General features: G+C 46.2%; 2 protein-coding genes across 3 annotated transcripts in view; one reads left to right on the top strand and one right to left on the bottom strand.

Moving 5' to 3' along the window:
• Window positions 1-2,242: 2,242 nt before the first annotated feature.
• dhx9 (DEAH (Asp-Glu-Ala-His) box helicase 9) lies at window positions 2,243-13,250 on the bottom strand. 2 transcript variants are annotated; one of them, XM_005751341.1, is made up of 29 exons: window positions 13,135-13,250; window positions 12,226-12,380; window positions 12,011-12,151; window positions 11,792-11,900; window positions 11,491-11,657; window positions 10,984-11,132; window positions 9,042-9,088; window positions 8,622-8,758; window positions 8,452-8,541; window positions 8,014-8,175; window positions 7,686-7,763; window positions 7,423-7,614; window positions 7,090-7,231; window positions 6,886-6,968; window positions 6,632-6,788; window positions 6,109-6,206; window positions 5,817-6,030; window positions 5,522-5,616; window positions 5,299-5,372; window positions 5,049-5,201; window positions 4,810-4,970; window positions 4,409-4,520; window positions 4,170-4,331; window positions 3,880-4,007; window positions 3,573-3,802; window positions 3,277-3,392; window positions 2,965-3,165; window positions 2,603-2,727; window positions 2,243-2,485 (listed from the first exon to the last, which is right to left on the bottom strand). In XM_005751341.1, exons 2-29 carry the CDS (start codon window positions 12,334-12,336, stop codon window positions 2,406-2,408), a joined length of 3,714 nt encoding a protein of 1,237 aa, XP_005751398.1. In that variant the 5' UTR covers window positions 12,337-12,380; window positions 13,135-13,250; the 3' UTR covers window positions 2,243-2,405. The 2 variants fall into 2 exon arrangements, with proteins under 2 accessions (XP_005751398.1, XP_005751397.1); XM_005751340.1 differs by having other exon boundaries at window positions 2,243-2,727.
• Window positions 13,251-16,527: 3,277 nt separating this feature from the next.
• The window catches only part of lamc2 (laminin, gamma 2), a 13,071-nt gene continuing 11,878 nt past the window's right edge, over window positions 16,528-17,720 (top strand). The window contains exon 1 of the mRNA XM_005751339.2: window positions 16,528-16,735. Within this exon, the coding sequence (XP_005751396.1) occupies window positions 16,660-16,735 (76 nt within the window). The 5' untranslated portion in view covers window positions 16,528-16,659. The remainder of the gene's footprint in view (window positions 16,736-17,720) is intronic.

Raw genomic sequence — 17,720 nt, 5'->3', positions numbered from 1 at the left:
CACAACATGGGGCGGTTCGTTTACAAATGCAAGTCTGTTTTTTGTCAGAAAACAGTCACATTGTTACAGCTTAAATTACACAAAATGTCAGAAATCTGCACCGTCATGAACAAAAATTTAAACCTAATTTTTTCATGATTTGTTGGATCAACCCACTGAGGTCTGAAATACAACCGGCCATTTTTGACTCCTTTTGAGTTTACGTTTGTATTTCACCCTCAAATTGTTTAATTTTTTTCCCTCCTTGCCTTGTTTGGTATCTTTTCAGCTCAACTGAATTTAGTTGTTTTGACTGACATACTGCATTAGTGTTACTGATCTGAAATCACACAAAGAACTTAAAATCCTAGTAGTATTTTTTTTACTGTAAACAAAAACCCACAGACATGTTGAGCAAATGTTTATAACTTGAAATGCAAATATAAAATGTACATTTTGTAAACATATACAACTATTTACCTGAAAATGCAGCCAATACACCTGCAGTTTTTTTCATTTTGTATAAGAATTTAAAAATATTACTAAAACTAAAGTGAGAGAACAATCAGGTTTCGCAATAAGATGCCCCACAAATGATGTGTGCCTGTAAAAAAAGCTTGTCCACCAAAAGACAGAACAGCTCAGGGACAAACCTGCAGGCCTGACAACAGCAGCTGTATCACTCCGCTGGTTTTCTACTCAGTGACAGTGTTTATATTGCAAATGTGCCTTTGTGACACAAAACAAAACAACAACTACACAACACAACACACTAAGTATACACTCCACACTAAACGTCACAAATCTGCCACATCTAAACTCTCTCTCTCTCGCTCTGTCTCGCTCGCCCTGTTACCGTCACCCCCAAAACTTTCCCTCTTTCTAAACAACCAAATCCCACATGTTGACTTTTGTTTTTTAAATTGGGCGACATGGTGCATTTTTCCACCAACAGGAAAGAGGTTTTTTTCCCTTTCTTTACTGTTTTCGCGCTGTCCTTAGAAAACGCTTAAAACACAAACACACACACAAACGTGACGACAGTATTTAGAACAAAGCGTGGCTTCTATATATGATCATAACTCTGGATTTACTGGCCTGTAATTAAAATTAAAAAACTTTGAAGTCTGAACTTTCAATGTGGCTGAAACAGAGACTCAGCGTGGCTGCAGCTTGTTGCTGTGTCAGCTTACATCAGTCATGTGATCTGGAGGTGCAGCGTGTCCGTGGACCACAGAGGGTTAATAACACTCACCTTCCTTCCATTTCCAGAGTGTAACATCCACCCACCGGTGTAAAAAGTGAAATTCCCATGGTTTTGTTCAGAATGTGCTCTGATCATGAGCATCGCTTGCTGCTGAAAACAAGAAATGGGCTGAACCATTTGTTACTGGTGCAGGGGTAACACTATGCAATATATTCAGTTTTAGCATTTATATTCACTGCTGACTGTAACTACGCTCAAAATGTTAATGCTGTCTTATTTTAATAAACACGTCATATGCAAAACTGGGGTGGCAAGGGATCATTTTAGGGTGGCACTTGCCACCCCATGCCACCCTTCTAGATCCGCCCCTGTGCAGCTCTACTTCAATATATCAAATATTTGTGTCATTCTCAAAACTTTTGGCCATGACTGTACTGAGAAGCTACGAGAGGTGGCCAAAGAAAAGGACGGGTCTTATCCATCAGAGAAAAACCCAACATACACCCACCCCTGCCCAGCTCCTCTCAGGAGACTGACATGAGTATGAAGATGTCTAGCACATATCAACAGCCGAGGGTCCCTGCCCACGGGGAGCTGAGGGTCCCCGCCCACGGGGAGCTGAGGGTCCCCGCCCACGGGGAGGTGATGCCACCCCATCCAGGTCAGTTCTCCTGCAGGTGGATGGGTCTGTGGTGGGGTGATTTAATTGTGGTCAATTTTAATCCATCCTCATGTTTATTTAACAAAAAGCTATTTTTAAAATCTGTATTTTACTTTTGTACCTTCATGTATTTAAAAAAACAAAAGTATTTAGAAAAAAGAAAGCGTGAGACAGCGCCTCCTGCTGGGACCTCACAGCCAGAACCTTTTTAAGTTAACCTGCATTATTTAAAATAGTTTCTGCTTTTATTTTGTGGACACTCTTTAAGCAATAACTTCTGTTTGACACGAGTCCAAACTTGTGGGATTTTTAATTTTAAGTTTAAACTCAAACTAATCCTGATGAGTTGGATCTTCAGACTTTCAATGTGTGAAGAGGAAGAATGAGCCAACGCGATGAAGGAACAGGACAGATTTATTGAGACGTTTTCATTCACAGACCATAAAAACAAACATCAGCAGGTTCCAGTCAAACATCGTTTTAACTGCGGCGCTCGGTTTCACATTAAACGTTTACAAAATAAACGAAAGAAGAAGACGAGGCGACTGATTTTTAACGTTAGTATCCTCCTCTGTACCCGCCGCCGCCTCTGTACCCGCCGCCGCCTCTGTATCCTCCACCTCCTCCTCTATAACCACCTCCTCCTCCACCTCCGCCTCCCCTATAACCACCTCCTCCACCATAACCACCGCCTCCTCTGTATCCTCCATATCCTCCACCACCCCTGTATCCTCCTCCTCCTCCATATCCTCCACCTCCTCTGTATCCCCCTCCTCCTCCTCCATATCCTCCCCTGTAGCCTCCTCCTCCTTGGTAACCTCTGCCGCCGCCTCCTCCATCAAAACGCGGCATCTTGGGAGGTCGTGGACCGTCTCCCATCCTGCACAGACACACAAACAGAGGAGATGAGGAGATGTTTGAAGGTCTAAAGTTTGTTTTCAGAGGCGATGTGAGTAATAACAGGATGAAGCAGAGACCCAAAGAAGATCAAAACATCAAAGTTTCATCATAGAGGGAGAAAAATCTGCGATTTGAAAGGATGAACTAAAACGTTCCTTCATTCATGTGGAAAAAGTAAACAGGCAGGCTGCGTTTCCTGTCTGAGGACGTCCGTTACCTCTGGTTGGTGGCCATCATGTTGAGCCCGGCCGCCGACGGTTTGGAGACGTGTCTGATGACGTTCAGGAGCCGCTCGTTGGTTTGGTCCATCTGTCTGATGTACTCCGGGTCTTTGGTCACCTCCACCACCACCGCCTCCAGGGCGGCCCGCAGAGCCAGGATGTTCCCCGCCACCTCGTGAGCAATCGTCAGTTTGATCCTGCCATCATTAAAGTGAAAGGTCACTGAGAGGAGAGCGAATCGCAGTGCCTCAGAGGAAACAGGAAGTGAGTGAGAGTGCCGACGAGCTGCAGGTCGGCCGGTCACTCACCAGTCGTCGAGCTCCACGATCTCTCCGTTAGAGGTCACCTTCTTGCAGGCGAACAGCAGCAGCTGCAGAGGACTGACCAGAGTCATCCCTTTAGCCGAGATCGCTCTGGTTCGGATCTGAAAACAGAAACGTCCCCACCCGAGAGAAATGTTGGCTGTGATGCTGCGAGGGCCGTAAATTCATCTAAATATTTATTTAGTGAGAAAACCTACAGAAAAAACCACCTGCTGTTGTTAATTTACACAGAAGCAATAATATTCATGTTAAAAGGTGAACGTGGCAGTTTTGGGTTTCACCTTCTCGCCGAAGACGAAGAACGGCGACGGGTAGATCATGTCGTGGCTGCTGAATGGACAGTTGACGGAGGATTTGTGGATGAGGGCGTTGCGCCCCTCGGTGGTCAGGATCTTCCTCTTCTCTTTGTGGTAGCAGACGTTGGGGTACGAGCCGAAGGTCAGCAGAGAGACCACCACGTCCAGGTTGTTGTCCGGCCCCACCGTGTTGAACATCTGCGTCATGAGACACTCTGAGGGAAACGAAAGTGCAGGTGAGCTCCCCGCCGGTTCAATCAGCTTTGTGTGTCAGGATGGTGCGTTCGGGTACCTTCAGGAAATCCAGAGTTCACCAGGATCTCCTTCAGCTGGACTTTGGCCTCCCAGGTCATCCTCAGAGTCGACATGTTGAGACGTTTGTGGTCACAGAAGCGACTCTCCGCCTCCTCTCCGTTAATCCTGAGCAGAACAACAAGTGTTCACAAACGAGACGTTTCAGAGAGAAAACGACACCTCCTGTCACTCGTGTTGCAGAGGTCTTTTGTAACTTTACTGCTCTATATGTGAAGTTTACCATTTTTCTGATTTAGCTATTCATTTGTAAGAGCACGCGGCACAGACCTGACGTCGTCCCAGGCCTGGAACACGGACAGCAGCGCCACGTGATCCGAGAAACGACTGCCAGCAAAGTTTCTGTGCACGAAGCCGAGACGCTTCCCCTCGTTGATGAAAGGCTCTGGGAAACAGGAGGCGGCCGAGATGGTGCACATCGCATCGCCGACGCTGGAGGGAAACACGAAAATGAGAATTTCATTTAAAGACGGGACGCTGAGAGAATCAGAAAAAGACGAAAAACTGACTGGAAGATGCAGCCCATGATCATCATCTTCCCCAGCCGAGGTTCGATCGGCAGCCGAGCCAGAATCCGCCCCAGAGGGGTCAGCTCGTCGTTGGAGTCCAGAGCGTCCAGCTCTGCAACAAACACGGAGATTACAGTGAAAATAATTCGTGTGGAAACTGACGGCAAAAAAAGGATCTTCAAAAACAAAACATAACATGTCAACTTTATGAAGTACAGACAAGAATCAGACCAAAGGGCAGAGAACCCCAACACAGGCATAAAAACAGGCCACAGCAGGGCTGATCATGTAAAATCTATAAATCAGAGCGTCAGATCTGTGAGAGGACAAACCAAGACACACAGAACTAAGTTCCCAGCAGCCCCGATAGTCCGTTTCCCTTCAGATCAGGCCTTTCGTACCTTTCAAGGTGTGTTCGGCCTCAATGACGGCGTCCAGTGGCGGTGGCTCGATAGCCTTAGACAGGAAGTGGCCGATGCCTCCGAGTCTCAGCAGTTTGATGCTCAGGGCGATTTCATGCAGCGGAGTTCTGAAGATCTCTGGAGTCATGTGAGTCTCCAACCTGCACAGCCACACAGAGACACATGTTAACACCCAAACGCTGCAGCCCGCGGCGTGCCGGAGGATCAACGCGCCTTACTTGTTGAATCGAGCGCGGCTGCAGAGGTGGAAGCAGAACCCCGGTCGGACTCTGCCGGCTCGACCTTTCCTCTGCTCCAGGTTGGTCTTGGAGGCCCAGACGGTGGCGTAGTTGGTCATATTGTTGTGGGAGGTGAACAGCTTCACTTTCTGCCTGTTAGCACAGCAAACAGTGCGACCTTTAACCCCTAACCCGCTCAGACGCTGACCTCAGGAAGAGAAACTACATCTGTGAGCGCAGCGACACTTACTTGCAGGAGTCGATGACGTAGACGACATCGTTGATGGTGATGCTCGTCTCGGCGATGTTGGTGGACAGGATGACCTGAAACGTCAGCGTGTGGTTCAGACATGCTCAGTGCATGTAGCACATATCAGACACACTTCATCTCATCCACGTCGGTCATCGTTGAAGCGGTTTGAATTCCACAAGTTAAATTTAGGATGAAGCTTTTATGTATTCCTGTCACTGACCTTTCTGATGTCATCAGGAACTGGTTCAAACACCCTCCTCTGCTCCTCTCGAGGTATCTGAGAGTGCAGCGGCAGGATTCGGTACCGGTTGCTTCCTGAAAGGCACAGCATACCAGATTTTTCACAGTGCTCTCGCACGATGAGCAACAACGCTACACAACACCAGCTAAAAACCAAGATCCAAGAAGTCTGCTGCTTTCCACTGCAGTGTCAGGGGGAGTGTTTCGGTCAACAGTCCCCACAGCAGTGACTCTCCACTTAAGGCGTTATTGGTGTTGTGTGGTGTGACGCGTACCGAAGTGTGGGTTGCTCTCCAGGTGTCTCTGCATGGAGTAGATGAGGTTCCAGCCGGGCAGGAAGACGAGCACGGCGCCGGCCACCTGCAGCGTCTCGATGTACTTCAGAAGCGCCTCCACCAGCTCGAAGGACGTTTCCTTCTCATTGATCTGAGACATCGAATGCTTCGTCTCCGGCGTATACTCCGGCCCGCAGATCACATTACAGTTAGTCTGGGGAGAAACGTTTTGCAATCACATGTAATTCTGACGTTCGTCACAGTGCAGAAGAATTTTAAAAACGTTTCTCACGTCGTCGTCTCCTCCCTCCTCGTCTTTGTCTTTCTTCTTTCGGTCCATCGGTGGAGGCACAAACTTTGTCATCTGGATGGAGTCCTCCAGGAAATACTCTGAAAACAAGGAAGAGGTTTTTTCAAACCCGCTGATATAACAATAACTGTTTACCACACTGATTATTGGCTTAAACAGTTTAGGGCAGGGGACCTCCAGGCCTCGAGGGCCGGTGTCCTGCAGGTTTAAGATGTCCTTCATCCAACACAGCTGATTTAAATGGCTAAATGACCTCCTCAGCATGTCCTGAAGTTCTCCAGAGGCCTGGTCATGAACTCATCATTTGATTCAAGTGTTTTGACCCAGGGTGAGATCTAAAACCTGCAGGACGCACCACGCTCACCATTACACCCAAACCTCCCGGCTAACGGGTCACCAAACACTTGTATGAGTGCTTATCCTCAGTTTATATTGCAGGAAAGTCCACAGACAATCATCATTTTAATGTTTCCACACACAGGTGAGGCCGGTGAGTCGGAGGTACCTTGGACAGGGAAGGTGCGTCCAAACACCTCAATGACGGGGCAGCTGAAGAAGTACTCTCTGAACATGGTGGTGTCGATGGTGGCCGACATGAGGATGATGCGCACGTCCGGGTATGCCTGGACCACGTCTCTGAGGACCACCATGAGGAAGTCCGTCTGCACGGACACACAGAGGGTCAGACACATGGACAGAAGCCCTCGGGGTGTTTTTGGCTCAGTGAGTCCCTAAAAATCAGCGAACAAACAAACTCACGTTGATGTCTCTCTCGTGGATCTCATCGACGATGACGTGACTGATGCCTCTGATTCCTGCTTCCAGCTTCCGCAGAAGAACACCTGAAACACAGAAAACACTCAGATCTACACGGCCGGACCGCCAAATCGCTTCCCCCGCCCAGCGAAGTAACCACGGCTTCGCTGCTTAGTTGCTTAGGCAGCAGCACAGTGGTTTCCATACCGACGGTGCAGAAGAGGATGCTGGCGTGGGGTCGAGGCAGGACGGACTCAAATCGGACACTGTAGCCACAGCTTTTCCCAAGATCCTCTGCTCTCTCAAAGGCGACCCTCTCAGCCACGGACACGGCGCTGATCCTTCTGGGCTGCAGAGAAGAAGGAGGTCAGGGCTGCTGTGCGGAGGTTTACGGAGCACACGGAGCTCAAACACGGATCAGACCTCAAACTGCAATGAAGTGAGCTTAAAGCCGCTTAATGTTTGCTTGGTCAGCAATACAGAAGACAGGCTGTGAGCTCTCAGGTAAACGAGGCGGGTGAAGGGACGCCTCGGCGTTACCTGCGTGACCACGATGTTGCAGTCCGATGCTCGGCCCCCCTTGATGAAGCGGTCCAGGATGTACTGAGGGACCTGAGTGGTTTTACCGCAGCCTGTCGCTCCTCTGATGATCACCACAGGGCTTTTGTCGATGGCCGCCATGATCTCTTCCTCAAACTGTTTGACGGGCAGCTGCTCGCGCTCCATCAGGATCTGAACGACAGCATCGTTAAGTCTCACGGCACGCTTTCATCAACGCAGACGTAAAGGTAAAGGAGACCGACCTTCTGCAGGTTTTCATCATGCTCCAGCTGGTACTGCAGCTCGTCGTGCAGGTCGCCGCTGATCTGCTCCGGAGGGCACTGAAGGGGTTAGAACGGGGTCTTTACGGAAGGCTTTCACCACGACTCGCTCCGATTTAGAAATCAGAGTTTTGTCAGGAAAACAAAGCACAGAGGGAAGAGCTGCACGACTCTGATGACTGTAAGACACCGAGTGTCTGCACAGCCTGTGGGACTCGAATTAATAACATGATTTCTGAATACTTGCTAATAAAGATCAACGAGCCACAAACTGATCCTACTTTAGGGTTTCAGGGTTCGTGAGACTCACGTAGGCCAGCGGCCCCTCGTCGATGTTGCTGCTGGTCCAGGGGTTCCAGTTGACCTGAGGAGGCGACCAGGGGACGACTCCGGCTCCGGTCTGCCTCTGTGACGGCTCGAAGTACGCCAGCTTCCCCTGAACCAGAGACACCGGGCTGCTGGGGTCTGCAGGCTGGAACATAAAAACCTTCATGTTACTGAATCGAATGTAAAGGCTCCGTTTATTCTGACGATGACAGTTTGCTTTGAAGAGCATGACCACATCACATCTGCAGTCCGGTGCACTGAAGAGTGTTTCACTGGTTTCATGCGTACGTCCACGAACATCAGCGCGACAGACTTCAGATTCGTCACAGCACACTGCTTTATTTGCTACGTGCTGCCTTTGAAGGGCGGGTTCGATTGATAGACACTGAACAGCGAGTGCGAACGCTTTCATGCGACTCACCGGTGGGGGGACGCTGACTCCGAGCTCCTGGACCACACAGGCCAGCTGCTGCTGTAGGTCTGGGGACACGTTGACCTCAAACGCCTCCAACTGTGCCAAAATAACAAAATCCTGTTTTAAAAACGAGCTGCGTGATGTGTCGTTCAGTCTCTGCCTGTTTTTAAACGTACAGTTTCTCCCTCCTTCTTCTTGGTGACCCCGGAGTACGCCTCGATGACTCCCAGGTGATACAGCTGTCGCACCAGAGACAGAGCGCACGATTGAGCCGCCAGCTTCTTGTTGGAGCCGTGCTCTCGAGCCGTGATCCCTGCAGAGCAAACCCGGCAACGTCTGACTCACACGAACAACAGAAAGCAACTGGTGTTTCATGGTTTCTGATCACATTTATCTCAATTTCTGTAACTTTTCCATCCAGTGTTAATCCGAGAACACGTTACTAAAAATCGAATTCTTCTCGGGCACGCTCGCACAGAGTCCGGTGTGGTTGCCATTTTGGTTTGTAGCTCTCTCTGCGTCCTGTTCTGACCTCTTTCACTGCTGATCATCTAAAACAACTTCAGCATTTAATAGGAAATGTTCTGGAGTCTTACTTCTGCCGAGCTGCTTCACAAAAAGCTGCATCTCTGCTATGAAGCTCCTGCAGACACAAAGACAAACGTCACGGCTTCACTCCTTGTTTCTAGAACAAAAGCATCAAACTGCACGTAGACTTAGGAGCTGAACTCACCTGCTGCACTCTCAGGAGGAAGCCTGCATGTTTTTCTGCCAGACTTTGGGATTTTTAAAGACCAATCAACAGCTTTGATTCTCCTGGCTGCGCTCTGCCCTGCGGTGAACAGCGACACCAGAAATCACAACCAGACTCCACCAAGCCCTGAGCTGCACCCATGGGACAGCTTTAGTGCACCTAAACACTGTCCCATGTCTTCCTTTGGTGTGGTTGTGAGTTCTGGCATCACCTCGGTGTTCTTTGATGGAGCAGGAAACTCACTCCAGCCTCTGAAAGTAACCTCCTGCCCAATTCACCAGCTGACATTTATCACAGCTCATTTCTCACATTACAACAATTCATCAACTCAAACCAGTGTGGGTTTGTCGGGCTCAGGTTCTAGTTATTCTAGTTGTTCTTGTTTCAGTGCGAGTTAGCTGGTGTCTGCGCTCAGTTCGAACAGCGAGAGCTCTCTGGTGTAGCCGACACACTCTGGAGGTCTCTGGGTTTACAGCAAGTCCAGCAGAAAAACACACAGGAACGTCCTGAACATCAACCACCAACCAACACACGTCAGCTCTGCAGCGCGACACACACCAGCTGGGTCGTATTCAGGCTACTGTCACACATTTATGTGCACGAGGACAAAGAAGACGTGTTTACAGGTGTCTGGGAATACGATGACGGCTGAGCTGAGACCCAGCTGGTGCGTGCTGAAAGAGAATATAACCTTTAAGAATTTCATTCAACGAGGAAAATAATAGGAGAACTGAGACGGCAGCAGAAATAAAGAGAAAGATGTAAAAAGATCAAAAGGAAGCAGCAGGAGAAGAAGCGGAGGACATAAAATCAACACGTCCTGTAAAACCCTCGCGCTGCTCTTTGGAGGAAATTATTTTAGAATAATCAGAAATTCCAAGTCTCGTTTTACATAAACTGGCAATTTTTTTTTTTTTTACAAAGAAGATTCAATTCAATTTTATTTATAAAGCGCCAAATGACAACAACAGTCGGCTCAAGGCGCTTCTGAGCGTTACCACCCGTCACTTCAAGGACAGCGCTCGCTCTCCGGGCGGAGCTTCGATTATTTGTGCCGAAGCCCCGCCCCCACCCTGTTGATCAACACTTTCAGCTTACACCCTCACACGTCTCCTGCACATGCACAAAGTTCCACAACAGCTCAGTCTAGAGATGCCACCATCTCTGACTCCTCCCACAACGCTGAAGAAACGCCATGTTAAGTTCATTCGTCGCCATCTTTACTGAGAAAACAACTAAAGCTGTTGTAAAGCTTTGCTGTAGCTCAGGCCAAAAATATGATTAGTTCGTGTTTCCCAGTCTGGTTGCTGAGCGGCTCTTTGGGGGCGGGGCCAATCTTTGCCATTATTGTATTTTCCAATGGATTTGATACATTTATGTAGAATCTGTGAGCTGAATGACTAAAATAAGCAGCGTTTATCAGAACGTATCAGTACAATCAGAAACTGAATGTCTGAACATGCAAAATAAAACAGGTGTGTGGCTGAAGGTCGGCTGTGAACTCCAAACCAAATCCAAACTGAAGGGAAACAAAAGACAAACACTTCCAGCAGAGATTCAATCAATTCTCTTCAAATGGAGAAATCAAGTCCTTTGGTCAAAATCACAGTTGCTTTTAGGAAATACTTCTGATTTTTCTTCAGCTAAAGAGAATTATTAAGCAGCTGAAGCTCATTAAACTCACAGACACACCATCAGCGTTTGTTTCGGCTCCAGCTGTGACCCCTCAGACTGGATCTGGTTTAGAATTTCCAGCCGGTCTAAAAAGCTCTGAGATTCCAGACCTGTTGTGGTCCGGTCCCACTTGGCTGTATTTATACTCAGCACTGGTTTTCTCCTTCTGGAAGAACTGGTTCAGACGGGCCTTGGCGTTCTCCAGAGTCCAGTTTCCGTGAAGGTTAGCGTTCAGATCCACTTCCTCCGACTCCAGAGTCTGCAAACAAAAACACAGGCGGGAGTTCGTTTAGCGAGGGAGAGAAATCAAACCTGAAGAAAAATAAGGGAACTCATTCTGGTTCTAATGATGCGTCTGCATATTATTAATGGCCAAAGTTTAAAAATAAAAGTAGAAACGTATTCCCCGAGTGCCAGTTTTCTTCATGAAAGCAGAGTCCTCGGAGTGTAAACTTGGCTGGTTGTTCCAAGTTTAGTAAATCTGTCCAAGGTTCTGGTTCAGATTTGAGCTTTAGGGGGACGACTGTAACTTAGGAGCAGCTTACTTCCTGTTAAGGAGCTTAATGTTAACATCACCAATGCTTTTCACTGCACTGTAATTTGGAATTATCTTGTACCGCCTGCGCTTCCTGTTCGTCTCTCTTGGCGTAATACTCCTTCAGGTTGGCTCCTCGGTCCCACTGAGCTCCTCCGTCACTTCCTCCTCTGCCCCAACCCGAGTTTCCTGCTCCTGCGTAACCCAGTCCGGTCACTCCTGGAACCGGCCCACTGACGCTGCTGTCCCCTGAGAACAATAAAGAAGGAGAAGCAGAAAGAAGCCGGCTGAATATCTGAACCCGTTTAATCCGACCCGCCTCACCACATTAAAGTAAGAACTTGTGATGTTTGGAGTCGTTAAAGCCACCATGCTGCCGGTACCTTGCTCAGCTTTCACTACCAGGTGAGGTGGTAGAGGACCGCTAGAAGGGAGGTTTCCAAAGCCAGCATCTGCAGCTGCATCAGGTTGATCTGCGATGGGAGCGCTCGCCTGATGGCAGAAAACGTACTTACTCATTTAAAAAAGACAAAGTGAGAGAAACGATCAGTTTTTATCTCTACAGAAAAAAACAGAAGGAAAAACAGGAACGGCTTCCTGACCCCGAGGGCCGGGACCTCTGCTGCGTTCATCTCTCCGATTCGGACCAGATAGTTGACAAAATCGCGGGCGGCGTTGGTCTGCGCGTCCTTCTTATTGGTGGAGTTTCCCATCCCAATGTAGTTGAAGCTATCGACTCGGACCTGCAGGGAGTACGGTGTAAGGTTAACAAAAACCTCACCGAGTGAAACCCCCTGATGTCAGAATGAACGCTCACCTCACACATAAACTTCTGCCTGTTTTTGTTGCCCGCTGCTCGGATGTCGTAGTTTGGAGTCAGCTTCTTTTTCCCACACCAGGCGTACAGGAAGTTCTTGATGTCCGCCATGGTGGACTGACAGGAGGGTCCTTCTCTTCCGTGGACCAGTTAATCTGAGAAACAAACTGCTGTCAAACTCCTTGATATTTAGCTTAGATCTGGCACTTACTGTGAATCATTTGGTTTGGAGTCATAGAGGGATGAAAGTCAGTAAATGTTGCTGAACTGAGGACGGATAATATCACATCTAAGAAATTACTGCAATAACTAACTGGCCAAACTCAGGTAGAAGCCTTGCTGCTGTCTGCTTACCACCTTTTAAGTTGAACTTTGGTCTTGCCTGAACACAAACGGATCTTTGATAGTGACTCACTTATGTAAACATGGCTGTACGGATCACTTTACTCAACATAAATATGCAAATTAAATGAAGTAACTCAAACCCAGTCTTGATGGATGCATTTACTGCCCACCGCTAGGATAAATCCCGCTGTCTGCGGTGATTCTGGATACAAACGATAACAGCGTCATTAGCACAGCGGGTTGTTTTTACTGTGGGCTGGATTTCATAAAACACTGTTAGCATTCATTAGATTCAACTCTGTAATGTTTGGCTAGCATTTAACATTAGCCTCAAAGTGTAAAATTAAATTGATGACTTATAATCACGAATTTAAGTCACTTATCTTTAAACTTTCAGTACAATTTATATAAAAAATTGTTTCTGATAAATGCGTGACTGCAGGCTAACGTTAGGCCCCTGCTAGCTACTTATCACCGGAAGTTCAACTCACATCGCGTCGCAAAAAAATATGATTAAATTAAGAAGAAATGCGGGGGAAAATAATCCGAAGTATTTGTACTTACAGCCAGGGCAGAAAATTGAAAAGCTGCTCCACACTTCAGCAGCTAAGCGCCGGCAGACTATCAGCGTTGGCTTCCTCCGGTTACGCTTCACTTTCGGTTAAAAATAAACGTAACTCCCGGTGCTTCAGCGCCCCCTCAGGCCGGAGGGAGAATCGGCCTCCATCAAGTTCTGTTTCTTCTTCTTCTTTTTTTACTATCTTTTTTTGCCTTTATTGTTCTAACACAGTGGAGAGAATACATGAAAGCTGTGCTCCATGTTCCTCTTTTCATGAACACTTTGGTCAGTCATCTTTACACCAGCAAAACAGATTTGAGCTCCATAGTTATAAATGCCTGTTAAGTATAAATGATCATCAAAACAGTGAAAGTTTTAAAGCCAGGCCATTATAAACCTTTAGTTTATATTTAGTATAAGTATTAGAAAAGTATAAAAGAACAGAATAGAATAAAAAATAGAACAGAATAGATAAAATATACCGAATTGATATTTTTTTGTATTCAGGCATTAACTCCCGTGAAACCAGCTGATCTGGAGTGTTTTAAAGATGATGTTTCTTGTACATGACAGACTTTAAATAAAACTTCTGTCATCCATCAGTCTGTGTTAACCTGAGCTCCTCTCCTGAAGGCACCAGATATTTAACCTGAAGCACCTGAAGGACCGAGCTCAATAAGATTTATAGAAAATGATCTAACAGCCCTACCTGCATCTCTTAGAGTGTTTTATGTTCTTTTTTTGAGGAAACAAATGGATTTTCAGTGGGAACTTGATTTAATTTAGGGCATCTGAGGCAGCAAAAGAGGAAACTAAAATAGTATTTTCACATCGTAAAGACAAAACTGAGTCATTTGGTTCAGGACATTGAAACTTTCTGCATTTAACTACAGAAATTGTAGCTGTTCAAACATTAACAGCAAAGCAACAAACTGCGTGATCACATCTGATGATTAATTTGTTCCAACAGAAGAGACTTCACAGTTTCTAATAATAATATTTAGAGTATTTGCTTTAAACCAGGAGATTCTTTAACTGAGTTCAGCTTCTTGTTTAGATTTTTTAACCAGCGCTGAAATCAAACCAGAAAGTTTTGCAATTTCTTCACAAACTTGGCGATAAAATATGCACTGAAGATTTATTATGACTCAATAAACTAAATGTGTGTGTGTGTTAAGGTGTGTTGGTACGGCAACACAGTCAAACTGGGTGCGACTCTCTGTGTAAGCAGGCAGGGTGTGTGTGATGGATCATAATGTGTGTGTGTGAGTAAGTGTGTGTCTGAGGCTCAGGGTGTGTCTGCTGGCTCACCTGCAGCCTCAGGACACATCTTACACATGGAAACTACCTGAGCAGCAGGAGGAGGAGAAAACGTGCCTGCAGGCGAGAGTCAGGGCTCCACAACACAAAACACAAACACTGTGTTTGCTCCAAACTCAGCAGGAGGTGAAATGTGCTTTCATCTGTGGCGACTGCAAATAAACGTCTGTGGCTGTCTTTGGTTTTTGAATAAAACTGTAACCCCGAGCACATCCTGAACCTTTTATATCTCCCTGAACGCACCACGGCGATAATAACTACAGTAAACAGTTTAATTAAAAGGAAAGAACAAAAAATATTTTTCCTCTTGGAAAAATCTCGATTCCTCATCAGAACTATTCCACAACTTTGATAGATGACCTCATATTTACTGTTTCAAACATACTTTAAACAGTAAATATTTAATATTAGTACTCAGATTTTCTTTAATGTGATATCTTTCATATATTATATAGAATTAATTTTATACATGCTTTATGTAAGCTTCCCACATGGTTTAACATGAATTATCACATTTAAGTTATGCTAAGCTTTAACATAAACTTTGTTAAGTTGTATTAAAAATATTCAAATTCCTTATATAATCCCAACTAGTCTTTTAACTAACTGATCACAATGATTATAGTAATAAAGAGATGTTACAAACTGGATCTGCTGGATCCACTCGACTGCACCTAGTGCTCCGATTACCACGGGGACCACCGTTACCTTCACCCTCCACATCCTCTCGAGCTCTTCTCTGAGCCCTTGGTATTTCTCCAGCTTCTCGTGTTCCTTCTTCCTGATATTGCTGTCATTCGGAACCGCTACATCGATCACTACGGCCGTCTTCTTCTGTTTGTCTACCACCACTATGTCCGGTTGGTTAGCCACCACCATTTTGTCCGTCTGTATCTGGAAGTCCCACAGGATCTTAGCTCGGTCATTCTCCACCACCCTTGGGGGCATCTCCCATTTTGACCTCGGGACTTCCAGGTTATACTCGGCACAGATGTTCCTGTACACTATGCCGGCCACTTGGTTATGGCGTTCCATGTATGCCTTGCCTGCTAGCATCTTGCACCCTGCTGTTATGTGCTGGATTGTCTCTGGGGCATCTTTACACAGCCTGCACCTGGGGTCTTGCCTGGTGCGATAGACCCCAGCCTCTATGGATCTTGTACTCAGAGCTTGTTCTTGTGCTGCCATGATTAGTGCCTCTGTGCTGTCTTTCAGTCCAGCTTTGTCCAGCCACTGGTAGGATTTCTGGATATCAGCCACCTCCTCTATCTGCCGGTGGTACATACCGTAAAACGCGCATTAATCCAAGCACAATGGAACGATTTATTTTAAGTTCAGAAACTAAAGGTCAAAATTCAATAAATGATCCTTGAAATAAATAAAAGAAAGTCCAGAGAGGAATCAACCAAAATAAGAAACACTGGTTAAAGCTGGTGTCTGCGTTTCACTCCCTGGTTATTAATAATAATTATAGGATCGATGTAATAATGCAGTGTTAAATGTAATGATAACAGGAATATTGCTGACTGGTGAAATCAAAAACATAAACCGGGCCTAAAACTGAGCCGTGGGGGGACGCCACCTGTCTATTTTCTTCTGCTTCTGCCAGTCAGGGTCCATCCCAGCCGCAGTAGGCCGAGGCGGGGCACACCTGGACAGGTCAGTCACAGGGCTTTGTGTTTTCTCTAAGGTCCACACATTAGATTGTAAAACTCTCTGACATGACTGCTGCTGTGAATGGTCAGCTTCTGCACTGTTGCTGGTTTAATCTGAACTCTCAGCAGCTGCATGCAGAGTTCATGTTCAGGAAACATCTGTCATGTTTTCCACATCTGGAACAGAGCGCAGATTCACTTCATTCACAGAAATCTGATTTTTAATTCTCCGTCCTGTGAGACGTCTTTGTGTTGTACAAATGCAAATGTGAAGCTCCAGGACAACGGCTCACACTGTTACAACACACACACACACACACACACACACACACACACACACACACACACACACACACACACACACACACTGGAGCCGTCATATCCTCTGACTGACGGTGTGTGTTTTGTGAATCACACGTGAATAAGTGTGGCCTGTACGTGCAGCGTGTACGGACCTGCAGCAGGAGAGGAGTTAAAAAGCGTCACTCTGAGGAGCTGTGCAGGAGTTTTTCCATCAGCTGCAGCTTTCGGATCTGATTTCAGGATTCACACAACATGAGGAACGGATGGATTTCACTCTGCGGGCTTCTGTTTGCTGTCTGCGCCGTCCGGGCGACCTACAGATACTACTGTAAGTGGCTCGGCTTCTTCTGTTACTGCTATCAGCAAGATGCTGAAAGACATTAAGATTCTTTAACTCTCTTCTTTAAACTCTAACCAACATCCCTGAGCTCAGCCTGCTAATAGCTGTGGTAATGTTTAGGAGAGGCAACAACAACATCATGAAATCAAGACGACAAACATAGGTCGGTAAGATGGGACGTTAAAAAACGACGTATTGATCCTCATTTTATAATAACAATAATCATTAAATACTGATTTGAGAGGTAGTACAGTATTTATTGCTGTGGATTTAACATGTTTGTTTTAAAGGCTCAGTCTGGTGATTTTGTTAATTATTGAAAAATGTGTTCAGCGCACAAACAAAGGAATCAAAGAAAATCACAGAGGGGAGGCAGCTGTGATATTAATGAAGTGTGTGAAGATAACATGAGATAAGACTGTGAGTTATTCATATTCATGTCACTCGTGTCTGAAAGTCTGCCGGTGCAGACACGAAGCTGCTGGGACAGCTGCAGGTCAGATAAAGCTTCAGCGATGAGTCAGAGGAAACACAGCAGAGCCCAGAAGTACGATTCCTGAATCATTTTCAGTAAACTGCTCCTCAGATTTGATTAACAATAAGACACAAACAGCTGAATTAAGAAATCTCACTAAAGAAGTTTAAATAGACACGAAGGCTGATCCTTAAATTATGAGAAAGCTGTGACTATAAAGCTGTGACTATAAAGCTGTGACTATAAAGCTGTGACTATAAAGCTGTAACTTCAGGACAAAATAAAACGTTTAAAGAAAGTAAAAGAACAACAACATGCAGCTTAACAAACCCGTTCACACAGACGAGTCAGAACAGGAAGGCTTTCTATAACTTTTCATTAGGATCATTTCATTTTTCAAATTTGTCTTAAAAGATAACAAAGACTAGCTGGTGGAAAAAGGGAGACACCCATGGGTGAGGCTCACGAGAACCTGAGCTGTCAGAGGAGAACCGCCTG

Source organism: Pundamilia nyererei, unplaced genomic scaffold, assembly GCF_000239375.1.
Source record: "Pundamilia nyererei isolate P.nyererei 1_Seehausen unplaced genomic scaffold, PunNye1.0 scaffold00307, whole genome shotgun sequence".
Taxonomy (NCBI): domain Eukaryota; kingdom Metazoa; phylum Chordata; class Actinopteri; order Cichliformes; family Cichlidae; genus Pundamilia; species Pundamilia nyererei.
Note: the sequence above shows the minus strand (reverse complement) of the source record. Positions and strands in the feature narration are given on the sequence as shown.